The sequence below is a fragment of the Copadichromis virginalis genome, linkage group LG6 (assembly GCF_057382275.1).
Source record: "Copadichromis virginalis isolate Kocher_CV1m ecotype Utaka linkage group LG6, C_Virginalis_male_GT1.1, whole genome shotgun sequence".
Classification (NCBI taxonomy): Eukaryota; Metazoa; Chordata; class Actinopteri; order Cichliformes; family Cichlidae; genus Copadichromis; species Copadichromis virginalis.
The window spans coordinates 43,522,168-43,548,216 of record NC_140623.1 but is presented as its reverse complement, the minus strand read 5'-3'; the positions used below and the strand labels follow the sequence as shown (position 1 = coordinate 43,548,216).

Genomic DNA, 26,049 nt, shown 5'->3' with positions numbered 1-26,049 from the left:
CCACAGAGCCCCACAGAGCCCCACAGAGTCCCGCAGAGTCCCGCAGAGCCCCACAGAGCCCCGCAGAGCCCCACAGAGTCCCACAGAGTCCCGCAGAGCCCCGCAGAGTCCCGCAGAGCCCCGCAGAGCCCCACAGAGCCCCACAGAGTCCCGCAGAGCCCCACAGAGCCCCACAGAGTCCCGCAGAGTCCCACAGAGCCCCACAGAGTCCCGCAGAGCCCCACAGAGCCCCGCAGAGCCCCGCAGAGCCCCACAGAGTCCCACAGAGCCCCGCAGAGCCCCACAGAGCCCCACAGAGTCCCGCAGAGCCCCGCAGAGCCCCGCAGAGCCCCACAGAGCCCCGCAGAGTCCCACAGAGTCCCACAGAGTCCCACAGAGTCCCGCAGAGTCCTGCAAAGCTCTGACTCTGCTACAAACCTGCCTGTCACTCAGTCGGCCTCCTCTCTGGATGAAAGTCCGGCTTTACAGAAGTGTCGACTGGTGAAAGTCAGTGACAGTGTGGGGCTCCATCACTATGAGTCTAACCTGGAACTGAGCGTGCTGTCCCTGCTGGTCTGCACATCTGGGTGTCTGCAGACTGGACCGAGGGTGGTGTTAGTGGAGGTGCTGCTCTGTGGGGCCGGGCGGCAGCAGCTGGTTTCAGTCAGCGCACCAACAAACTGAAGACATTATTTACTGTTCATGGCGCTGCTGAACCTCGTTAACATGAACTTTACATGAACCCCCACCCGAGCCCCCGGCGCTTTATTTAAAGTGCTGTTTTCCACAAACGTTGCTTTGAGACATTTGGCACAAGGTGAGCTGCAGACAGCCGGGACGCCGTAACGTCTCAGAGACACATTTTTCACTCACAGCATAGAAAACAAAAGAAATATTAAAACTGAAAAAACACCGTCCACACCTGCAGCTGCAGGTTACAGAAACTCAAACTTTACATAACAGTCACTGAATCTTCAGAGGATCTGCAGCTCAAACACCGGCGGCCGTCTGAGGGATTATTTTCTGTCATTTTTATACGTTTATCTGCAGACGTCATGTGTTTAAATCCAGCTGATCAGCTGTGATCAGAGCGTGTTTCAGTAAAAATCTCTCACACACACACACACACACACACAGTCTGATTAACAGTAGTCCCAGGATGCTTCCTTCTCTAATCGGCTCACTGCTTCCTTGTTAATTGCAGCGCACTAATGTTGGCGTGTTTTGTCCCCCTGCAGCACCCGTACCCATCGGAGGAGCAGAAGAAGCAGCTGGCTCAGGACACCGGCCTCACCATCCTGCAGGTCAACAACTGGTGAGTCACCAAGCAGTCGCAGGTATTTATGGGAAGGCTGACCTTTGGCCCCACCCTGAGCCTAATGAGGTGGGTGGGGGTGAATTCCTGCTGAGTTTCCTCGTCTCCACTCTCAGGAGGATGGAGGTGCTTAGTTTGAGAGCTAATTGGAGCTCTGAGGTGGAGACCCGAGGGATGCTCTGCTGGGAGTATGCGTCACCTGCACCTCACCTATGCTAATGTTGCCAGTAGAGTGAATAAATGTCCGCATCCACGTCTGTTTCTCCAGCACAGCTGCTCTGTGCCCAAATAAACTCGTCACTAACAGTAAAAGTCTGGGTGTCGAGGAGAGAAGGCAAACGCAGGAAGCTAGGAGAAGGATGCAAGGAGAGAAGAAGGAAGTGAATTCACTTCAGTTTTATTTACACAGCACCGAATCACAACAACCGTCGCCTCAAGGAGCTTTATACTGTAAGGTCGACCCTACAATAACACATACAGAGAAAAACCCAACAATCATATGACCCCCTATGAGCAAGACCTTTGGTGACAGTGGGAAGGAAAAACTCCCTTTTAACAGGAAGAAACCTCCAGCAGAACCAGGCTCAGGAAGGGGCGGGGCCATCTGCTGTGATTGGTTGGGGTGAGAGAAGGAAGACAGGATAAATACATGCTGTGGAAGAGAGACAGAGATTAATAACAGATATGATTCAATGCAGAGAGGTCTGTTAATACATAGTGAGTGAGAAAGGTGACTGGAAAGGAAACACCCAATGCATCATGGGAATCCCCGGCAGCCTACGTCTATTGCAGCATAACTAAGGGAGGATGCAGGGTCACCTGGTCCAGCCCTAACTATATGCTTTAGCAAAAAGGAAAGTTTGAATCTTAAAAGTAGAGATAGTGTCTCCTGAATCCAGACTGGAAGCTGGTCCTGAGTGAAATGCACGGCCGTGAGGTCACACTGCCTCCGGTCCCGTTACCTTGGCAACAGTTACAGTTTTTTACAGACGCTAGGACACATTTCTCAATACTTAGGTCACGTTTGCAAAACTCCTCACACAGTGAGCACAACAGAAGTCTATGTGGGCTAAACTGAGGACCAGTTATCATTGTTTTGGCACAAAATGCATTCAATGACTACATCTCTCAAATTTCATGAATCATCTTCTCACTCAGACACAACAACTGCCAAAAATCTTTGTACAGGACATTTTGCATGTGCTTACATACTGTTTTCAAAACTGTTAAACTTATGGCCAAAACAATAACACAATGCAAAACTGAATAAGACAGCAAAATGCAACAGCAATATTTTATTGAAACATATTTTAAATCTAACAATGCAGTTTAACCAGCCACAGCTGATTCTCATTGTAGATGAACATCTACACAGGTGTTACTCCTTCAATTGTTCAACTCCTTCAATTCTGGCAGCCAGAAGATTCTTTCCTAGGTGTGTTGCCCTGATGACATAAGATGTGATGTGGATGAGAACCTGTGGCCAAATGGAGGAGACCGAGTAGATTAGCATTACTATTGTATGTGTATCAGTGGATGGTGTGTATACAAATTCTTGTATTTTGGGATTACTTAGTGCAAAAAGATAAAAATACATAAACAAATATTAACGAATTCTGCATGATGTCTGATTCATTCCAGTAACATATATTGAAATTATAAACAGAGATGTGTCCTTGTTTTACACAAGGAAACACTGTAATGCTACATGTTGTTAGTGTTTTTATGTCATTGTTTTGTGGGTGACAAAGTGTGTTTGTCGGCTGTCAACCTTTGCTAGTGTTCTGGAAGAATGAGTTTATTTGAGACCTGAATGAAGTGTTTTGGTAGTTGTAGTGCATTTTGAATGTGAAATGAACTGCTTTGCCAAGCTGACGGTCAGTTAGGAGGATTGTGTGAAGAGTTTTGCAAAAGTGACCTAAGTATTGAGAAATGTGTCCTAGCGTCTGTAAAAAACTGTAAATCTGACACAGCGAGCGTGAAAGCTTAAGTTTAATAAAAGGGCGTCTTCTCGCCAGGCTCCAGTGATCCTCACGTCAAAAACAGGAAGTCGAAAATATCCGATTACTGTAGAAAAACAAAACCAGCCCCCACCACCTCCGCCTGTGTCGCCATCCCTCCAGTCAGAGAGGCCACGCCTCACACAGGCGAGTTATGTACACACCCCGCACAGGGTGTGAGTCTGTGGGGCTGGCTCACTGCTGCCTCTGCTGGTCGTCAGAGGAACTGCAGGCCTTCATGTTTCAGCCCGTCGGGTTGGCGTGTGTATTCGTGTTTTATGAAACAAAAGATAGAAACAGGGTCTTCTCTCTGATTTGTGTGTGTGTGTGTGTGTGTGTGTGTGTGTGTGAGGGGTGTGTGTGTGTGAGGGGTGTGTGTGTGTGCGTGTGTGTGTGTGTGAGGGGTGTGTGTGGGTGTGTGAGGGGTGTGTGTGTGTGTGTGTGTGTGTGTGTGTGTGTGTGTGAGGGGTGTGTGTGTGTGTGTGTGTGTGTGAGGGGTGTGTGTGTGTGTGTGTGTGTGTGTGTGTGTGTGTGTGTGTGTGTGTGTGAGGGGTGTGTGGTGTGCAGTTGGTGTAAATGGCATTTTCATGGCAAACAGCTGGACTGGTTTATTTAAATACGCCCTTGGTGGTGGGGGGGGCTGACCTCAAAATGACTCCCTCAGTGGGCGGAGCTTGTACATGTTTTACAAGCAGGCGGTTGGGGAGTGTGTGTGTGTGTGTGTGTGTGTGTGTGTGGTGATTAATAGATCTGCTTTGTTTAAACACTGACTGTACAGAGCGGCCCGAGCCCCGCCCCTCCCTGCCCCTCCTCGCCGGGCGGTGGGGGTCAGGAGGCCGATCGTCCTTCGAGGCTACGCCCGAAGTTTTCATTATTTCAGAGAAATCCGGTTCTGGTCTCGATGTTTTCCTCTGGCTTTAAATGTGTTGGAGGCAAGAAACAAAATGGCGGCCTAGTGCTGCAGAAGGATTGTGACCACGGCCTCGCACGCGGTCCCAGATGTAAGACTTTCAGTCGCCCCGGCAGGTCGGTTCTGGAGGTCTGAGGAGCAGGAAGGTGGATGGTGTTTCCTGTCTGAGACTTGGAAACGGCTCCTAGCAGGTTTTTGAGTGCGCCGGTTCCAGCGGCGACATCTTTGTGGTGATGGGGCTCGCGGTTCCTGTGGGAGCGTACGTCTTCTCTGCAGTTGACCTATGCAGAGTGACCATGTGACCTCTGTAAGAGGCCTACCACACCGTTGGACCATTAAACTCCTGGGTCCTCACTCTGTGCTGGGGGCGGGTTTTCAGCACGTCTTTGTCCCTCCTGTCTCTCCCGTCTCGCTCCTGATGGAGGATTTTTCCCTGCAGGACTCAGTAAGATCAGCTTTCATCACTGATCCTTTTCTCAAAGACACGCAGACCTGAATGTTCACTGACACTGGATGACGATCCATTATATAATCAGTTCACGAGAAGGTTAAGCATACTCCTCCTCACCTACACGTTCTTTGTTCTCAGCCTGGCAGGAAGGTGGGGAAGAGGGTGGAGTTATGTAGTCCCGGGCGTGTCCAACAGGTCGAAAGGATGTGATGTTTGCTACTGAAGGTGAAAAGGGTTTTAAATTTGTGCTTTTAACAGTTACATTGATGCTGCGATTATTATTTCATGTGCTGACTCGATGAAAAGTGGAGGACTGGCCCCGCCCACAGTGTTACCTGCTGCAGAAGATACCTGGATACCTGCATTTCCAGCATGTTTCAACATTTCTGAGAGGAGATCATTCGTTTTTTCTTTGGATGTTGACCAAAACCAGATTTACCAAAACGTCCAAATGAAGCCGTGACGTCGGAGTGATCTGAGGCTGTCGGCCGAGCTGCGCTGTGCAGTGCGAGTGACGTTTATTTCCTGTTTCGTGTGTCCTGATGAGCTCGTGCAGCCTCGTGCTAACGGGCTGACTGACCTGGAAATATTCTTCCCCCCCCTCCCCCCACCGCGTACCTTTTTCGGTCCCCCAGAGGACAGCTGTGGCCTTTGTTTTTCTGAAAAGAAACCCCCCCCCCCCCCCCCCCCCTGTTGAAATGGTCCCTCCCCACCCGGGGCTCAGGGTGTAGGAGGACATAAATCAAGCAGGAAACCACAGAGCTTTTACTTGGGGGGGCGGGGGGCTACATAGGTCTTTAAGTTGAGGAAGACCAGAATGGGGGGGAATGACTAATTGGAGTAGCTGGGGAGGTCACAGGAGGTGCCGGGTCGGAGGTCACGCATACCAGGATGATGGCTTTAAGAGTGTATTTAGGAGACGTTGCCAGTGCTCGCCGACGGCTTCCCATTGGTTAATCTCCAGGAAGTGATCTGATTGATTTGTGCTGATCATGTTAAACCGTTTATTTGCACAGTAACAGGTCAGATGGACCCGACTTCTGTAACACGCCTGCATCGGGGCCTCGATGTTCACGTAAATGACGGTAAAATTTAAACCAGTGGACGAGTTTCCAGTGAAGCCAGTTTGAGCTGCTGGGTGTTTAAACTTGACCTGAAGCGATTTATCAGTAACGAGTTTATTGTTGTCGTTAAAAACAAACTCTGACTTCTTTTCTTTGACTTTCAGGTTCATCAACGCGAGGCGGCGGATCGTTCAGCCCATGATCGATCAGTCAAACAGAGCAGGTGAGGTCTCACAGGTGTATTAGCGGCTGTTTCGTTTCCATTAAATCAGAAACTCCTCCAGTATCCGTGCTCTTCCACCGTGTCTGCGTGAGCTTTCCAAACACCCGACTGGGACTGGAACACCAGTGGAACTCGCTCCGCGTGTAAGGCGAGCTGAAAAAGCGGCGTCTCGCTTGGTTCCTCGGAGCGTTGGAGCGAGCAGAGAGGCTTAAACTCTGAATGGCTTCTAAACCCCGGCGGGGTTAGCTCCAGACAAAGACACTAATCGCTTTGACCGACCACTCCATTCAACGTTTGAAGCCGGGATTAAAACAAATAGGAGCCCCGGCTACAGTGGAGCTAAAGTCCTGTTAGCCTTTTGGCCCTTGAGCTTTCTTAGCATTAACCCCGCGGCTGACTTCCTCACAAAGGTTTGGAGACGCTGCTGAAAGACGGCGGTGAGAAACAGCTTCAGCGACCGAGGCCGATTCCACCACGAGGACCAAAACCTCTCCGTTTGTGTCCGACCGATGGCCCCCCCCCCACCGCGAGAACGTCACAGCTGCTTTAACAGATGTGACGTTATTCGAACACGTAATGCAGTGATGTGATGTTACATTTCCTTTACGTTTCGCCTCTTTTCCTAATACAGCACGAGTGAAAACAGTCGTATGATATTTGGAAGCAGTGGTTTTCTATCGATTCGTGTTTTTACCCCACAGCAGAGTGAAGGAGGCTTTCATGTGAAGCCAGCTTTTATTAGAAGCAGGCGCTAACCTCCGATTCCACGTGTCCTCGCTGTAATTGGAGCGCGCTTAGCTGCGCACAGGATCGCTGCAGGATCTGCTTCTATTTTGCTCTGTTAGGAGATACAGCGTGACCCGCTGACGCAAACCCGACGCTTCCTGTAACCAGGGGCGCCACTCGTAAAGGGGGAGGCGCTAACGCAGCTGGCCTCAGATGGATGAACTGAGGGGAGGCAGTCAATCACATAAAGGAGGATTATTTTGGACTGTGGATCATGCAGAGTTACTCTGCACAGACTGTAGGTGTAAAAAAAAAAAGTGAACATTTTGAGACTAAAGAAGATGGGCGGGAAAAAGATCACGGATGGACCTGATTGGCGCTCAGGTTCTCATGTCGACAACTGTAATAGGCTTGATTTTTCCTGGTGTTTGCGTGTGGACCTGAACACGCCTTTGTGTGTGGGTGTAAAGTGGAGGCTGTGGCGGTGTCAGTGCAGGCCGGCCGACGGCCTCGGCGCCCTCCGCCATTAAAACAAGCTGTCGTCTCTGTCCGCAGTGAGCCAAGCGCCGCCGTACGGCCCAGATGGCCAGCCAATGGGAAGCTTCATGGTGGACGGTCAGACGCCCGTGGGAATCAGACCGCCTGGTAAACACACACAGCTTATGCTGCTGTGGGTTTGATTGTGTTACATTATTGCAGAATCTGCACATTGAAATCAAAGTTTAGATTTAACACAGAGAGGACGGCTTATTGTGAACTGAGCTTCATGCAAAGCTACAGTCACGCTGCAGAGATCAGTCGTGGCTGATTTCATAGTTTCAAAAGCTTTTATTTACAGAGGAGCTGAAGGAAGGGGGCAGTGCTTTCATCTGTGTGTGTGTGTGTGTGTGTGTGTGTGTGTGTGTGTGTGTGTGTGTGTGTGTGTGTGTGTGTGTGTGTGTGTGACAGGTCCGATGGGTGGTGTAGGGATGGGGATGGGCGTGGAGGGACAGTGGCACTACATGTAGCACCACCGCCTGCACCCTGCAGCCTGAGGAGGCGCCCGGCGTCGCAGGAAACCACCGTGAGTGACGCCACACAGAGCCAGCACTTCCTGCATTCTCTTCAAATTAAAGGCGTTCTAGTGTTTTCAGTGGACCCTTTGCTGCTTAAAGGGGCTTTTAATTTGAAAGAGATCTTTAGACTTTCTTGTAATCTGGATGTTTGAAGTGAATCTGCTGCTATAAAGATGTGACAGAAACACCCACAGCCTCGGCGCTGGCGGCACTCAGCCGATGTCAGTATGTCGCTCGCTTTGGATTGATCCTGAACGGCTCCAACAGCCTGAGCTTCATCTCCTCTCAGCACCTCCTCACTAATTAAAGCCAGTTCCCTCTGATTAAAGGTCAATGAATCCTCTGAGAGCCGCTCCACGTTCAGTCTAATGAACTGATCGTTAGCGAGAGGCGCGCTCATCTCTTTATTTGATTACACAGAGTCCAATTACTCTGTAAGCAGTTTTTATTATTAAGCAGGAGGGAGGGAGGGGGAAGTCAACGAGATTTTCTTCTCTCAGCTTTTACTGACGATGCAGCTGTCAGTGAGACACACACACACGTGTGTATTTATATCCTTGTGGGGACATCTCACTGACATAATGCTTTTCCTGGCCCCTCACCATCACAAGTCAATGCCTGACCCTAAACATGACCTAACTGTAACTAAAACCACATTTTGAGTGGCCTTCAAACTCGTGGGGACCGCAAAGCTGTTTTTCCCCACAAGTATAGTAAACACACACACACACACACACACACACACACACACACACACACACACACACACACACACTGGTTCCTGAGGCTACGTCGGGCCTTCCTCCTGATCTTGACCCTCTGTGTTTCCTCTGCAGGACTCTGATCAGGTCTGCAGACCCCATAGCGTGGAGCGGGACCCCACGCCTCTTCACCTCCTGCCCATCAGCTCTCCGCCCTGTGGGCGTGGCCTGATGAGGAAACACCTGAGCTTGCCTCTGTTCTCGGCGGGCCTTCTCAGAGTGCTCCACGGACTAAAAAGAGAAACGTGAGGTAAGACAGTGATCGTGAAGGCAAAGATGAACACTGTCCACCGCGCGTTTCTGGATTTGATCACTTCCTGTGATGTAATCTCCCAGAACGGACAGATCTGCAGCTCGGCTTCCTCTCTGCGCTCGCTGATGGACTCCTGAAGCCGTTTGCTCTGCAGACAGACAGTTTTGGACCATAGACCCCCTGAGACCTCCCTCTCCGTAAATAAAACTGATTCTGTGGATTTCTGAGTCTGATTTTTGACTCCTGCTGCGTTCGGTGCCTCACTGAAATAAAATGTCAGCGCTTCAGTTTATTGTCCAGCTCAGCTGTGACACGTTTCTATCCAAGAGGAAAAAATAACAAATATTCACTTTGGGAAAAAACTGAAGTAAAAAAATGAATAAATTGAGAATGAGACTTCTTTTAAGGTGGAATGAAAACGTATTTTGAACTGCAGGTGACATTCAGCTCCCGTGGATCAGGTAAACAAAGATGTTTAACTGCACATGTAATCCTGAAATATGATCATGTGATTCCTGCAGCCTCATCATGCAGCTGTTTGTCTGCATGATGAAGGAGACTTGTTTCAAAACGTGAGTGTGTAAAAGGCCGCCTGTTAACAACAACAACAACAACATTGAACGTACATTTCAACAGTTGATGGTCAAAAACAGGAGCTGTCATTTATTCCTGTGTTACTGAATCGCTCGGGTGTCGCGAGGAGTTTTTATCGGCAGGAAAACAGATTAAAGTCCAAAATTTCTGCCTTCCTCCGACGCCTCAGTGAGCCTTATGTTTCACACCCCTACCATAACACACAGTCCCACAGTGTGCTCTGCGACCCCCTGGTGGGCTGTGATGGTACTGCAGGTGATCCCCATCACTTATTCACAATAAATGAATTTAAATTGAACAAGTTAAAATTCTTAATTTTCCTAAATTTAAGTGGAAAGAAATAGAATTTCAAATTTATGCTTTTGTGACGTTTGTTCATGTCGTAGCATAAACACATCAGCTGCTCCACGCTTAGCCTGAATCACACAGACTCACTGGGATTGGCTCCAGAAACTCAAATATTTTTGTCTTTATTGATATTTTAACAGGAACTAGTGACACAAAGGCTCCGGGTTTAAAACCGACTGACTTCCTGCTGTTCTTCATCTCTGCCCTGTTTGGTTTTTAATGCTGAACTCGTTCATTAATGATCCGAATGCATCACAGCGAGACGTCCACAACAAGCTCCAATCAGCCCGATTTATGACTTCATTCAAGTTTCATTCACTATAATGTTTTAAGTTGTGTTTCGGGCGAGCATCACACGGTTTCTGTCTTTAAACTGGTCTCAGATCAGCGTTCAGTGTCCCGGCCCTACTGCGTCGTTTTGGCTCCACGTTTCTCTTTAATCTCGATTTTTTTAAAGTGAAAAGGCTCCAGAAATGAAAATTCATCGTGTTTACAGCTCATCCTGATATTTGAAAGATTAGCTGTGCCGGTGAGCCCCGCCCTTCACCCTATGGGGATAGGCTCCACCCCTCTGTGACCTTGTAGAACTACTTCTGACCTCGATTAAACGTGAAGTTTGTGCTGTTTGGTTTCTGTGCACAGAGCTCGGGTTGATCTGTTGGTGTCCCGGAGGCGGAGCTTTTCCTTGGCTGCAGTCACAGTGTGAAGCTCCGAGTCTTCGTGTCTTGTTTGCGGGTGTCGCTCAGCTCAAGTCACTCCATTCGAATCGACGCTCCGGGAGGTTCAGTGGCGACGCCTTCAGCAGGCCTGATGGGAAAGATCGGCCCGTCTGCCATGGAGAGATTTGTCCCCCTCGTGGATCTGCTGCCCCACTCTGGGAGTTTTCTACATGTGCCTCATTTCAAAGGCGGCTGACACAAAAACAAAATCATTAATCTGCTTTGGATCCTCTGCGGAGCTTTGACTTCAGATGAGTTGTGACTGACAGGCTCCATGGCACGCCCATGTTTGACTGCCATCTTAGGGGATTGTGGAAACTGCCTTCATCTCTGCTTTTAAAGAGAAATGAGTGATTAGTTGGCAGCTGTCGAGCGTCCGTCTGAGGATCCAGACTCGCTGTCAGATGCACAAAGAAGAGCCGGGACGCGACGAGCTGACGGCTGCTGGGAGCGTAGCTGGGAACAACGGCGAGAGGTTTGTTTATCGGTGACATTTCCCACAGACGAAGCAGACAGTGAATGCATCATGTCAGATGTGTGACAGACAATGTTCAGAAAGTTCAGAGTTCACGTTCGTGGTGACGGCCAAAGTCAGCAGGGAGGTGACTGCGCTAGCTCCACCCGAGCTGGACCTCTGGGCCGTGTTTGTGCTGTTGGAGCCTTTTAATGACATCATGTGACCAATCATATAGCTGCCGTGAGGTCACTGTACTAACAGACCGTCCAAGAAAGCAGAGCTCCGGGATTGGTGTAGACTTAGATAGTAGGATTCTGATTGGATGTTACTGATTGGCCGGTATCTGTGTCTGTGGATGATAACAGAGCTTCCTGGCATTAACTGTGCCAACCTTTAGTCCAAATATGGTCACCAAAGACTGATGTCACAGCTACCACCATCATTTACATACAGTCTATAGTTCTGGTATGTGTGAGCACACAAACATAAATACGTCCTGTGCTCAGATGGGAACGAACCGGAGCACTAACAAGGTTCCTCCAAACACAGTCGCCTCGGGCTTCAGTCCGAGGAGACGTGAATCTTCCTCCCTCAGCAGCCTCCCCCACACTAAAACCCTCCCCCCTCCTTCCAGCCTCCTCTGAGCGAGCCGACCTCACAGTTGGATAATTTATTGCCTTTAATTAAGCGGCTGCTTCAGGAGGGATGAAATGCGTTCCTCTGTGTTTGGGGCAAAAGGGGGAAGGTATTCAGTGTCTCGCAGAGGAACCAGAAACTCATGGATCCTGGTTACTGTGGGGAGGAAGTGGGGAGGGAGGGGTCAGTTTACCCCGACTGGACAGGAAGTCGCTTATTAGAGACAACCGACCATTCACCTGAGAGCGCGCTCAGAGTTAGAGCACACATCCTGCAGTCTGTGAGGTCAAAGGTCATTGACACAGCTGAAAATACTCATAAAAAGTAACTAAAAATTCTGCTGATTAACTCATAAAATAAAAGTATCCATTTTAAACAAAGTCTGCTGTCAGGCCCACCTGATGGGTGTGGAGGCGGAGCCACTAAATCGTACGCACCGTACCTTTAAATCCTTAAAAAGAAAGTAGTCCCGGGACGGCACATACGCTAAAACGCAGAACAAAAAGTGTTTTTTCCCCGAGCAGAGAAGCGCTCAGATCCACCTGTGCTGAGGTTCTGCTCTGTGGTCCGTTACAGTCAGAGACGAGCAGGAAGCAGGTGAGGGTTTAGGGGCGGGGCTACGCGGTGATGGATAAGTCATTATGTATGGGTGTGGCGGATCCACCTGCTCTTCGAGTCAGCCGGAGGTCGCTTGGACTCGGGTGATGTCATCTTTTCAGACCGCCCCGACGCAGCTGGATGACATCAGCGACCACAGTCGAGCTCGAGTTTTCACCTTTAATACCGAGATGTTCACGCTGAGGGAAAGCCGCCATCTTTGATGAACCTCTGGGTTTATTTCCAGGCTTTATTCCCCCCTCACGTCTCCTTCTTGAGCCTGCTGGAACTTTATGGGCCAACTTTAAACTTTTTAGCTTAACTGGAGCGAAACAGGACGTTTCCCAAAGCGCTTCATTAAACTGTCGTTTTCCAAAACAAGAATCACGTTGTTTCTCAGAGTGACTGGAGGGAAGCAGAAGGAGAGGACGCGACGCTCTTCACCGTCAGACCCACAGTCCTCTGCTTCTCACTGTTCGGGCAGAACAGGAAGACGTTTGGACCGACAGCATAGCGACGGCGCCTTCTCCAGCTTCTTGTATTTCAGTCTTCGATGGAGGTAACAAAAGTTCGACTGAACCCTTCAATGACCGTGTCTGTTCCACGAGTCCCACGGCTCGATTTCCATTCATGTTTCCAGGTCCCTGTGACCTGACGTAGCTCCTCCGGTCTGAGGGCGCAGCTGGAGGATGTGGTGGCGTCAGGTTTTCATGTCCTGACTCAGGTCAGCCAGTTACAGCCGAGGCAGAACGAGCTCAGGGCTTCCCACAGGTCCGTCCAACATTCCCTGTTTCTGGAGCAGCGCCGGATGTTCGGCATGAAGACTTTGGCTCAAAGGAGGCCTCGAGACAGGGTCAGTCGGCGAGGAAAGAAGCCTCGTTGCTTGGTTTCGTGTTCTGTTGGCGCTCGCAGAACTGGAAGCACACGCTCAGGCTCTGCTCTCGGGGAGTCTCGGCCCCCGAGAGCAGAGCCCAGCCAGCTCTCACAGACCTAGAGTCCAGGACTCTGCACTGCGTCATGGTCTCGTGGCTTAGAGCAGCCTTTTACTCCACGGAGGGTGTGCTCGTTGCTCAGGTGGTCCCTGTTATCAGCCACCAGGAGCACCTGTCCTCTGACCACCAGGTATGATGGATGTGTTTACTGTGGAACAATGAGCAGCACACACAAATGTCAAAATGAAACAGGAAACATAAAGACGCAGAAACGGGAGACGTAACTAAGGAACAGAGGACACGACGGCCTGGAGAGACATGGAACGAAACAGGAAGGGGACACGAGACCTCGACAAGACAACACGGAGACAGAAACATGACGAAAACCCCACAAACATCATCCCTGTCACAGCATCTTACAAACACTGGGAACGATTTACCTGCTGAGGGCTCAGGTGACTGCGTCTGGTATGAACATCTGTCTCAGCATCTGCATGCAGAAAAGAGGAACCGGAGCGTCTCCTACAGAGCACACCGAAACCCACAGAACCCGACCTCTGACCTCTGCCGGGTCAGCTCACAGCAGAGGAGCGGTTCGTCGTGTCTGCGGCGCTGGTCCGGTTCTGTTGGGTTTTACATGAATCGCGCCCGCTGAGCTGCATCTGTCTGCGGTCGCTTTGATATTTTGATGTCAGTTTTCAAAGGAAAGCATGAAGAAATCTTTTTCTTATTGTTGGGAAGAACACAAAGTTCCACGCTGCCCCCGGGAATGTCTAAAATCTCGTCTTCTGTTTGCGTGGACACATCAGACAGGAAATGCCAAATCCATACTCATAAATCCACACCCTGAACTGTGAGGGTACAGGCGACGGCCGGCAGGCCCAGCAGCAGGTCTGCGCCTGCAGCTGAGAGCTGCTGGTCGTGTTAAAGAAGCACCAGGTTCTCTGAGCGTCGGCCTGCCGACCTTCAGCTCGCAGACCTGTGAGCTTTGGATCAGTCTGTCCAAAGATTATCACTGAATCATCAGTTATTAATAACCTCTGGCTCTCTTCTGGAAACGTCCTGCACTCTTCTGCTGACCGAGCTGAGACGTTTATTCTGGTCTCTGAACCGTTAGAATGAACAGCTCGGCTCTTTGCATCAAAGCCTCGAACGCGTTTGATCCAAAACGAGCACGAGTCCGTTTTTTTAACATGAGAGAGTTTTATGGTCTGCAGATCTCCCACAAAGTTTTAGAGCAAACTCGCAGCTCCTTTTTCTCTGAGGTCTTCATCAGGATCGAGCTCACTGTGACCCTGCAGAACATTTCCGCACAGCTGCACGCCGCCTCAGGTCGGCGCTGACACTGCAGGCCTGGGCCGGGGGGCGTCGGTCCAAGCAGACAGTGATCGATGGCTGAGATTAAAGAGCGGCATATCTGGCACTGCCCTCTGAAAGCCCCGCCAGCGGCCCGGCTCACGTTTCAAAGCGCCGGCTCAGGCCAGAGAGCCTTTGAGGCCGCGCTGATGGTAAAAGCAGGTAGAGCGCTGCTTCCTGCCGGCCTCAGCTCATTGAAACGCTGTGTTTTCTTCGCAGCAGCAGGGTTTTCTAATCACACACATGAAATATGGCGCATATGTGAGTGTGGCTGCGGGCCAGGCGGCGGGCAAGCCACCGCTCAGGTTTCACCTCCGTCCACAGCTGCCGAGCTGGAAACAGCCTCAGACTCAGTGTGCTCTTTTTACACGCTTCACCCAAAATAATCCCTGACGGAGACATTTTAGCTTTGAAGGTGACCTCTTGGACTGCAGCTTTGCACGAGTCACCGTTCAGAAGTAATCCTCGTTAGTGTGATTAACTTCCTCATGCTGAGCATGTGTCCCAGCAGACGGAGCAGCAGCAGCTCCGTGTTCCTGTAAAATGAACTTTGTGTGGCGGAGGCCTAGCGCTCACCTTAAGCTCCAGCACTGCGCCGGCTCGTCTCGGTCCGGCTGGGGTTCCACTTTTCTGGATATGCTTGGTGTTTCCTGTGTTTCATGTCTCCTGCTGTGATCACAAACCTGACACTCATAACTTCACTCATAACAGTTATTACTAAAGTCGTACCATTCACAGTCTCTGAGCTACGTTTGGCCATTACACGAGCTGAACTTTTCTCCACCAGAGGGCGACGTTTTACACGCTGCTGAGTTGAAATTTTTTCATGTTTCTGTCGTCCCCTCGTTTCCTCAGCAGCACTTTCCTCTTCTCATCCTAAATTAGAGCGTCTCCTTAACTTTGAGCTGTCTGCTTGAATGAGGCTCGCAGAGACTGGTTGCACCATCTTGTGGTAAAAAGTGGTACTGCATGAAAGTACAGCCCAGCCCTGTTCACCCTGTGATTTGGCTGATATCGCTCCAACATGTTTGTTCACAGTCTGCTGAGGCTTTAATTTTGGACTCTTTGAAACTGTGATTAAGCTCAGGATTTAAAATGTTTATCTTTATATTGACCTTAATTCATTTAATTACTTTTTAAAATGAAATCCCATTTACAGTAGCGGTTTTTGATACGGGCGACATCGTGGTGGGGGCGGCAAAAAGAAGTTGCTCGTACTCATGCTGCCCCGACATCAGCCAGCGCATTTTGGGGATGTCACAGGCACCGATCGGTTTTCTGTCGCCCCTTTGCTGGGAGTAAGGGCGCCCTCCGTTTGCGAGCTGCGCCTGCTGCTGGCGACACAGGGAGGAGAGGGCGGGGCGGCGGGGGAGTCTCTGACCGGCTGGAGCAGCGTCTAATAACCAACTCACAAAATAAAACAACATAAAAACAAACCAACAAACACGAAAACACCAGACATCATGATACAGAGCCCTCGGTGCGCCTGCGCGCTGCTGAAGTCAAAGTAAACTTTATTGTCATCTCCGCTACAGACAGTCCAGCATATAGAGACGAGACGACGAGGCTGCAGTTACAGCAGTGCAAGTAAACAAATAATGTGTTGGGACTAACGCGTTATTAAGTAACGCGTTATTAAGTTTATTTTAGTTGTGCTGACTTTTCCGTACTGCGTGCTAGCTAGCATGACGGAGTTTCTATACAGCTGGGTGGTGCTATGAAGTTAATGATGTTGAACTTTATTTTGTTCATAAGTTATTAGAGTTGCCAACCGTCCCGTCTGGTATTCAGAGAAAATATTACGCATTTCTTGTTGAGGTGAAAAGGAACAGTTTGTCCCGTAATTCAGCTACAATGAAAAAGACACAAAGCTGGAGTTATTCTGTGTCTTTGCTGCACAGCTGCCTCTTCTTCTCTCATCCTCCCCCCTCCCTCCCTCCCCTGTTTCTACTTCAATCATGAAACTGATCAATGATCAGCTGATCGGCTTTTCTCTCTTGTTTATTTATCGCCCACTTTGCGCCAGAAAGAGGAAACCAGCGGATGTCGCGCTAAACAACAGCAGCACGTTTGATCAGCTGTTGTTAGAATTTATTTAATATTAATTTCTAGTATCAGCTGATGTTTGCTGGAGCCACAGCTGCAAAGCTGCTGGTCATGATATGGTTTGGTTATCTGGTGAGAGGGAAACATGAAGATGAAACCAGGAGATGTCCTTACTGGATCATCAGAGCTGAACAGGTGATGGAGAAACAGGTTTACCTTTTAGGTGACATGGATGAGTTGAAGTTATGAACTGTTTCTGAGAGACAAATAACACCAGGATCCTTTTCTAAGTAGCTGACAGCTGGTAACTGTGCAGGGGCGGGTCTAGCAAAGTTTAACCAGGGGGGCAGGTAGGGCATTAACAGGGAGAGGGGGGCACAAAGAAATACTTTTCTTTCTTATTCTCATTTAAAATTTCTAGCTTTTAATAAATAATTATCTGAATCTTACAACAAACGATTGATAGATTGATGCATATATACCATCAAAACAGTGAACATCACTGTCACAACAGTGTTTATTTTCATTCAAAGGCTTTATGATTTTTCCTATAATGGCGGCCGGTCTCTAGTCAAAATGCCCGGGCTGATTTTTTGTCCCAGTCCAGCCCTGTATGCAGCTCATCTGCAGTCTGGTGTTACCTATATCTTCCTATTCAGAAGGCAGAATTTCTGAGTTCTGAATACAATCAAAGCACCACGACTGCAGTTTTTGTGTTGGATGTAAAAGGCGCACATGACGCTGTGACGTAGGCTAGAATCATGGCAGCAGTCAATGACGGTCCAGGCGTGGGATTTCTCTCGTGGAAATATGCACATTATCTTTTCCTTTCTGTTGGTAGGTGGCACAGTGCACTGTGGCAGGTAAGCAAGCTAGAAGACTGGCAACGTTATGGAAGCAACACATTAACAAGAGAATTCTGAGTAAAACCAAAGTTACTTTCCCTAGTAACTAGTTACTAGGGAAAGTAACAAGTAACTTGAAGTAACTGAGTTACTTTTGAGAGAAGTAACTAGTAATGTAACTAAGTTACTATTTTAAAGTAACTTACCCAACACTGCAAATAATAAATATAAGAAGAGTAAGAAAATAAATCTACACTTTAGGACTCGGGGTAAAGGATCAATAACAATTTAAAATTTACAGTTTGATGATTTAAAGTCTCACACACAACCCGTCGAAAGGGGCGGGGCCAGCTGCTTCCAAATAGAGCACATTTCATTCATAATGTTGTAAATCCAAGCCCATCATGTATTCATGATTTGAATCCTGGGTTGTGTGAAATCCCAGAAATCAACCTTAGACAAAGTGAATCTGTGAACTGTGTGTTAGGTTATGTTGTGCTGATCCTCGGGTTGCGGGACTTGTGTTCATACTGGAGGGCAAAATGAAAACCAAGATGGACAAAAACAGTTCAAAGCCATCAGGAGGAGAAACGAGCGAAAGAATCAGGTAAGCAGATGTGTGATTGGATAAATAATCAAGAATATTCCAGAGTAGAAAAGAGTGTGTAAAAGGCTGTAACTACTGCAGGGTTTACAGTGTGTTAGATGGAGGAGTTGGACATTATTGTTGGGAAGAACACAAAGTTCCACGCTGCCTGTGGTGTCATTCAGTGGTGCATCATGGGTAATCTCAGTCTCTCACTGCGCGTGCTCCTGTGACTAGCCAGCATGTCATGGAGTGGATGGGAGGTGTTATCCATGATTGTCCTTATCTTGGACAACATCTGCCTCTCAGACACCACCCTAACCATCCAGCTCCATCCCCACAACATTACTGGCCTTATGGATCAGTTTATTTAGTCTGTTGACGTCTGTGACTCTCAACCTGCTGCCCCAGCATGCAACAGCATAGAGGATCGCACTGACCACAACAGAGATACAACAAGATAACATTAATTAGTAGTGATAGTGAAAACTTCTGTTTACGTTTGTTAGTCACTTGATGATTTATGATGGCTGTTTGTTGCATACACAAACAGAAGCAGACCCCGAGGGTGGAGGTGGAGGATCCATCAGTGCTGCTGGAACAAACCTCCATCCTCCTCTGCTGTGACTCACAGCTGCTCCGTGTGTTGGTGGGTTTTATGCAGAGTCTGAATTCAGATTCATCACAGAGCAGCACAGCAGGGGGTGATGCACTAATTCTTCCTCTGGGGGATCCGAGGAGGAGGAGGAGCGCTGCAGCTGCAGACAAAAACACACACGAGTCTATCTGACTCTGATTTAATGAAGATGTACGGCTCCTGTGCCTGTCTGAGAAGAGCCCTCTGCACCTGAAGGGCTGGTGGTGTTGGAGTAATAAAGGCTGTGAAACGTGCAGTGATGTGGTGGTTCTTCTCACCTCTGCTGCTTTAGAGCTGATTCAGAAACATGAGTGTCACTTTATCTCTCATTTCCAGACCTCTGATTCCAGAGCTGCTCGAGCCAGGAATGAAGAAAAAACTAACTGCAGGGTCAAATTTCAACGTGTTATTATATCATATAACCGCAACATAAGAGATAAATCTACAAGAGTCTAAAGTCACTCTTTCATGTTTTAACTTTAATAATGAATAAAATGTAGCATTAATTCAAATATACGTATAACTCTGCCACTCAAATTAAAATCTGAATACTTAAAGTTTTAAAATACTACTTAAGCCTATCTATGTAAAAATGTAAAAAAAAAATAAAACAAACAAAACAAACATAAAATAAAAGTAAACACTGCAATGTTCAGTTTCCGCATAGCACTGTTGCTCTTGAACGCACCACCGCAGGGAACTCTGGGAAGGAGAAAAGATGGCGGGACGTTCAAAACCTCGGCGGGGCGTCCGAATTTACAGCCTGAAAAAGTGACGCTCAAAGAGCCATCCGGCGACACGAACCGTGGCTGCCCCGGCTCTCACCCGGAGCTCGGGCGCTGACCATGAGTGGAAGCCGGCTTAAACTCGGCCCTTTGGCCGCTGTGATGGGCACCCCGCTGGAGGAGCAACAGGCGGCTAAACCGAGAGCAAACCGCCTGAGCAGGAGCTCCAGACAGAGGCTGGGATCTGAGCAGGATTCCCCGAGGAGCCAGCGGGCAGGTGAGCAGCACCTTTCTGTGCCTTTAGTGTCGGTTTACCTCCTCGAAGCCGTTTTCTGTGACCGAACAACCGCTCTCCTGTTTGGACAGCGCGACACGCCAAACTACATGTAAATATCTGCAGATTTAAGGTTTTCTGAAACATTTCACTAAAAATCGTTTTCTGATTCGTGACAAAACGTGTGTACAGCCCGGAGAGCTCACACTCTGCAGTTCGGCTAGGAACAAGTTCCTCAGCCTGCAGCAGTGTGGCTAAAAACCAAACTAATATAGTTGTTTGTTGAACTAACCTCTGCCTAAACATTTGCGTTATTGTATCTAAAACCACATTAAAAGCTTTGTCTGCAGGTTCACACAGTGAAACTCCACCATCACACTAACAGAGCGCTAACGGTGTCAGTATCCATCACTGCCCCTTGGACCAGATTAACAGACGCTACTTTAAACTTCAAATGTGAGACGTTTACAAAGCTGACAGAAATGATTTTCATCCTTTGGTCCAGAGTTTAAGACCCCCACCAGAATCCCCAGGTTCAGACATACAGGAAGTGTCTGCGGCGAGTCTCCGCACAACGAGTCCGACTTTCAGCAGGACATCATCTGGGACGCCACCTCCCCTTCGCCAAACAGACGCGGTAACGCGGAGTCAAATTTGCTGCTCTTGTCTGTGTTTAATGCGCTTTGTTCCACGCTGGACACCTGAACTGTGATTCTCTCGTTGTCCGCAGGTAAAAGAGGAAAAACGCGCCCAGCCGGAGCCGTGAGCATCTCGGAGATCGTCAACAGGATTGCTCCAAAGGTCAGAAACCCCCAAAACAAACACACCAGCCACGGGTCGCAGCAAAAAGCATCTTGCTGTTAAAGCTAACGATCGACTGTACTGACTTTGCAGCACGGCAGACCTGAAGACACGGACCCGACGTTACAGCAGTGGATCGGAGACAGCGCCGCCATCCCCTGCACGCCAGACGTTCAGCTGCCCAAACCCAAGAAGAAGTCCCCGAGGTGGGTTCAGCTCAGGAGACTGGTGGGAACGAGCCTCAGACGGCACGCTCCACCCCGCCGATGTAGACTCGGTGTGCCAAAAGAGGAATTACATCTGTTTTTATTCTTTACTGAAAGTAGAAAATCAAAGAGAGACACGAGACAAAATGAAAGAGAAACTTAATGAGAAAAAATAAAAATAAGTTAATTTAAGGTTTGTAATAATACAAAAAAAGCCCCTCTGCAGGCTTCCTTAAGTTGGCCAATCAAAAGAAGGGTTTGGGAAGGGCCTTAAAGAGACAGGAGCTAAAAGAGACGGTTTCAGACAAAGGAGGATTATTTTGAACGGTGGTTCATGCAAAGCTTCTCCAGATAAAAACACAAAGAAGGAAGTTTTAAAATGATTTGGCTGCAGGTAGAAGGTGTGACTGTGAACTGGATCATAACACAGAACCAATCAGGAAACGGCGCTTTGCTCACGGCCCGAGACCAGTGCACACGGCCGCTACAGACGGAGCCATGTTCACATCAGATCAGATTATTGATCTTTAAGCTCACAAATGCTACGACAGGCTTAGTGTTATTTACAGAGGTCCTCGATAACAGCGGCGGTTCAGCTGCACAGGTGTGAGGAGCTCTGACGTTGGCCTGACAGGAACACATCGTCAGCAGGTCTCGGTCCATCACAGCACATTTACTGCATGTGAGTCTGGTTCCGACTCTCGGTGAGCTTACGTTTCGTTCTGTTGCAGACCGAACGCCGTCGACGACCTGCTGAAGCTCGCCAAGCAGTTTGACTTCAACATGTTTCGTCAGGATGAGGAGGAGGCGGAGGACGTGCACCAGCAGAGCCTGGAGCTCCTGTCCGAGGACATCCTGGATTTCGAGAACGGCGTTGAGATTGAAGTTTCTCCCTCACTCCCTGGAAGCCGTCTGCCTGCTGCGAGCGTTGTGGCGGGGACGGGCGTGCAGCTTCTTCCAGATCAACACGTGGACGACGATCTGGATTTCCTCTTCGATGGGCCGACTCAGTACGTGAGCGGGAACCTGAGCCAGGCCTCAGCTCAGTCACAGGTCAAACCTCCCAGAGAGGCTTCTGGGAAACCGTCCGTCTCGTCACGCGGCCCCACTTCAGCCGTTTCCACGCTGCACGGCAGCGGCACGTCAGCCCGCAACGACTTCCAGGATGACTGGGGAGACGACGACCTGCTAAATGACTCTTTGGTGTTAGAGATGACGCAAAATCCTCTGAAGTTCGCTTCTCCGAAGCTCTGCTCGACCCAGAAACCTGCCGGCCAGGCGAGATATCAGAGGGAAGCTGATACCGCCGTCAGGCTCGGCCAGTCTGCCGCACCCAAAGTGGAAAAGGAAAACGTCAGGCCGAGAGCGACGTTCCTCCTGGAGCCTAATCCTGCTTTCTCTGTAGACAGGATCCAGAACGCACGCCGGGAGGTGGGCTACAGCTCGAATCCCGCCGGTAGAGACGCTGTGCAGGGCGGGGCTTCGTCTCGGCATGCCCGGCAGACCTGTTGGTCCAACTCGGTGAAGCTGGATCTGCAGAAACCGCCGTCTGACCAAAAAAGGACTTCTGCCGGGACCTGCCGGGCTGCAGCATCACAGACTACAAACGCTCCAAACTTCCCACAGAAAGCTGGAGTTTCCTTCCACAGCGCGCCGCCCGCCGACGGCGACTTCCTGGATGACGACCTGGACGCTTTCTTCCTGTCAGAGCCGGTCTGGGACGACCTGGCGGACGATGAGCTGCTGTGTGAAATGTGTGAGGACCTGGAGAGCCAGATCCAGGGCATGGCTGAAAAACGGGCTCCTCTGATTGGTCAGATTCCCAACCACAGCGCAGCTCTGTGGCCGACTGGCAGAACCGGACGGGACGACAGGATCCTGCAGCCAGAAGCTCCTCCCCCCACAGGTACGGGCAAAGCAGCCGGCAGCTCATTGGCCGGTGGTTCTGCCTCCAGCGTCGCCGTAAAGGTGAACGAGACTCTGAGGTTCACGGGAAAAAAAATGGTGTCAGGATCCACGGTCGAGTCGGCCTGTCTGCAGGAGAGCAGGCGGGTGCAGTGGACCGCCGCGCTGCAGAGAGCGCCGCAGCAACACGCCATCAAAGACCAATTCGCCTTCAAGAGGCCGACCGACCCGGTGTCCACGGCGACCGACGACGGTAAGAGCACTATCGGTCGTGGTGAAGTGAGCTGCGTGTTTGTACGTGTGAAGCGGTTCCGTGGCTTCGGTGCTGTTTGCGTGACTCTGACCGATTTCTCGCTTTCTGCAGTTCGGGGGAAATGTTCGCCCGCGGAGATCGAGCGGAAGAAGCAGCAGGCGATGGAGAGGAGACGGCAGCGACTGCAGGCCGCTCAGAACCTCCGAGATGTGACGTGACCGACCCGCGGGGATGAAAGCTGGCGGACACGTAGGCAGCAGCTGCTGCTCTGATTGGTCCGCCGAGGGTGACTGATGGTCTCTGTGTTGGTGTGTAGCTGACGTCACTGTGTGTGTTTCTAATTGTTTCTGTATTTTTGGTTCACAGTAAAATATCTGACGAACTTTGGCGTCCGATGTAAAACTAAAGGTTTCAAAAGGATGTAGCTTATCTGCACGCCAGTGCGCGAGGCTCGCGCCGCATCACAGCGCCGCCGGGCTTCTCGCGCTCGCCGTGTTTTTAGCTGCGCAGGAAAACATCGTGTGGACAATCGTTATCACAGACCCAGAGAGGACTGAAACCATCCGGCTCATTTCTACCTGCTGAACTCTAAGTCGGACTCACACCTGAGCAGGTGATGCTCAGGTGGAGGCCCGAGGCTCAGCTTCCTCCTCCACCTCTGAATGCTAACAGACAGATGAACAGCCAGCAGCTATGAAACAGCAGGAAGTGACACGCGAGGGGAGGTAATCCCCACAGACTGTCTGGGGAAGCCGACCGGAGAGTCTTCAAACGCCGGGAGTTTAGTTCCCTCGACTTCAGCTTTTAACATTTGTTCACATTTTATTGAAACATTTTCCTTCGCAGACGGACCGACGTGTGCGCTGCAGGTTTGACCTGCAGATTAAACTGGGGTCCATTTTTAACGTTCCTGTTTCTGTGTGAGCTCTGCTCTGTTCAGATCTGAATCTGTGCAAAATAATAAAAATAACAAAATAAACTGAAATGAGTAAAGCTGTTGTTCTTTTAACCCTTGTATGGTGTTCGGGTCTGTGAGACCCGTTTTCAGTTTTTCTCAAAAGAAAAATTAAACAATTAATTCTATTTTCAACCTGAAATTCATTGGCTTTGGCTTATTTTCTCTGAAGAACATAAATCCGAACTAATTTTCAATGACCTCATACTGTACCTCCCCCCACGCATTTACATTACATACAAGGTGCTTGGGTCCACTGGACCCAGGTCTAATAAAGGTGTTGAAAGTGTAGGTCCTGTGTTCCCACACTCTGTCTTCCTCCTTTCTGGTGCTGCTGATAGTGTTTTCTTCCCCTCCTGCTCTCGCACAAAGTTGCAGCATTGTTGTCTGCTCTTACATTCCCGCACATTTTACCCTCTTTCTTGAGAGATCCAAATTTTATTTTCTCATACCCTGTCCGACCTGCAAATTAGGGGCATAATACTATAAATAAGACTTTGCCAGTGTGGTTCTTTATCACAACTGATCAAGATGGCAAAAGATTATCTGCTGCGAGGGCCATCCAATTGATTTTGGAAGAGAGAGGAGCTTCGGATGATGATGTTGACAAAGAGGTTTCAGAATATTTCACATTTCTGAAAATTCAGAGTCTGACAGTGACTTTGAAGAAGAGGATGAGGTTGAGCATCATTTAGTAACAAAACGAAGACGAGTACCCCATCTGCTGCCAGCTCCAGGACCAGAACAAGCCCACCAGACAGCAAGTGAAGAAATATGGATGTCAATAACTGGTGAAATTGAATGGTCTTCTTGCCCAAGAAATGAGCCACCCTGCAGAGCTGTTACTGTGATAAGCCAGGGCCAACACGGCTGACAGGTACTCATGTGCAGGACATCAAGTCTTCATTTGAGCTTTTCATCCCAGATTCCATCCAGAAAATTATTCTGGATTGCAGTAATCTAGAAGGAAGGTGTGTTTTTGGAGAGAGGTGGAAGGAGATGGACCAAATTCATCTAAGAACCCCAAAGGCCTACTTTGGGCTTCTTATCCTTGCAGGAGTTTTCAGGTCCAAAGGGGAATCGACAGAATCCCTGTGGGATGCAGAAACCTTTCCGTGCATCAGTGTGTCTGGAAAACTTCCACAAAATTTCCAGGATTATCCATTTTGATAACCGAGATGACAGACCAGCTCGACGGCAGAGAGACAAGCTAGCTGCCATCAGGACAGTGTGGGATAAGAGTGTGCACCACCTCCCCCTGTTTTACAACCCTGGGCCTAATGTCACAATTGATGAGCAGCTGATCCCATTTAGTTGTGAAACATATTGCTTCACGTGTAAATGTGTTGTCTTTCCACTCACTCCACTTGATTATAACGGATTTATTTTTTTATAACATTTTATTTAAAAAACAAAAAAAACAAAACGAGAAGCACATTAATTCATAAATGTGATCTAACAAAGGTAAAGGGAAAAAATTAACCATGTTTGCTGTTCATATGTCTTGTAATTGGGATGAAGTAAACATCTGTTGAGTAATTTAACATAAAATTGTTTGATAGTGTTAATTTGGAAAGCCAAAACTCTAGCGGGTCCACCAGACCCATGAACACTGGCTGAGTAACAAAAATATGAACACCACACAAGGGTTAAAGGGGAAACTCATCACTGTGATAAATGTTTCAGAATAATATCAATGAACTGAATCTGAAGCACAGATCGATTAATCGATGATAATTATGAAGTAATTAAACGCTTCATGGGGAGTTTGTAGAACTTTGATGGACCCTGGTGGAAACTTTCTCCTGCGTGACGTGAAGCGGGACGAAGCTCCTCCGGGCTTCCTGTTTGTGAGCATTAAATTTCCTTTTCCGACAGCTGGGAGCGCAGCCCGCCTCCGCCTCCCCCAGCATCCACCTCTGTCGCTGCAGCCCTTCGCTACATCCATGAACCTCCCCTGAGCTCTTCCTCTTCAGTCTGCAGCTCCATCACACAGCGGGCCTCACCTCCATCTTTAAACCGTCCCGTTTACTCTTGCTCTTCTCCTTCTGTCACACTTGTCTCCACCTGCTCCACCCTCTCTCATTAGCGTACTCGGTCTCTCCAGGCTCTCCTCCACCTCCCCTGTGTGGGGTTTCTGTGTTGTTGTGGGCTCTTTGCAATAAGGCGCACCGTCAGGTGACTGCTGTGAATCAAAGTGAACTGAAAGCCTGCTGATGGTGATTTCAGGGCCAGGTGATGTTTGGTGATGTTGGAGGTGGTGGTGAGCCCGCTGATGTCGTCCTACCTGCTGGTAGTACGGGTCGGCACCTGCACAGGTAGTCCAGCTCCTCCAGAGTGGAGCGTCACAGGAGGGTCTGCGAGGGTGGAGGAGAGGAGCAGCAGGGCCGGTCTCTGCAGGAGGAGGATAGTCCTTCCCTGCCCATCTCCAGCTGCCTCC

The 26,049-nt window shown here is 49.2% G+C and overlaps 2 protein-coding genes across 5 annotated transcripts in view; both read left to right on the top strand.

Annotated features, from left to right (window-relative positions):
- Positions 1 to 9,611, top strand: part of meis1a (Meis homeobox 1 a) — a 27,197-nt gene extending 17,586 nt beyond the window's left edge. The window contains exons 9-14 of one of the 4 annotated variants that reach the window (XM_085460592.1): positions 1,218 to 1,294; positions 5,884 to 5,942; positions 7,224 to 7,313; positions 7,617 to 7,731; positions 8,560 to 8,734; positions 8,821 to 9,611. In XM_085460592.1, coding sequence (XP_085316718.1) covers positions 1,218 to 1,294; positions 5,884 to 5,942; positions 7,224 to 7,313; positions 7,617 to 7,675 — 285 coding nt within the window. In that variant the 3' untranslated portion in view covers positions 7,676 to 7,731; positions 8,560 to 8,734; positions 8,821 to 9,611. Of the gene's footprint in view, positions 1 to 1,217; positions 1,295 to 5,883; positions 5,943 to 7,223; positions 7,314 to 7,616; positions 7,732 to 8,559 lie in introns of all 4 variants that reach the window. The other 3 variants (XM_085460590.1, XM_085460593.1, XM_085460594.1) reach the window with 3 other exon arrangements.
- A 9,494-nt stretch (positions 9,612 to 19,105) lies between these two features.
- etaa1a (ETAA1 activator of ATR kinase a) lies at positions 19,106 to 23,633 on the top strand. Its single transcript, XM_085460566.1, has 6 exons — positions 19,106 to 19,492; positions 19,995 to 20,126; positions 20,220 to 20,290; positions 20,384 to 20,496; positions 21,228 to 22,654; positions 22,766 to 23,633. The coding sequence occupies exons 1-6, from the start codon at positions 19,336 to 19,338 to the stop codon at positions 22,870 to 22,872; spliced, it is 2,007 nt and encodes a 668-aa protein (XP_085316692.1). The 5' UTR covers positions 19,106 to 19,335; the 3' UTR covers positions 22,873 to 23,633.
- The last annotated feature ends 2,416 nt before the right edge of the window (positions 23,634 to 26,049 follow it).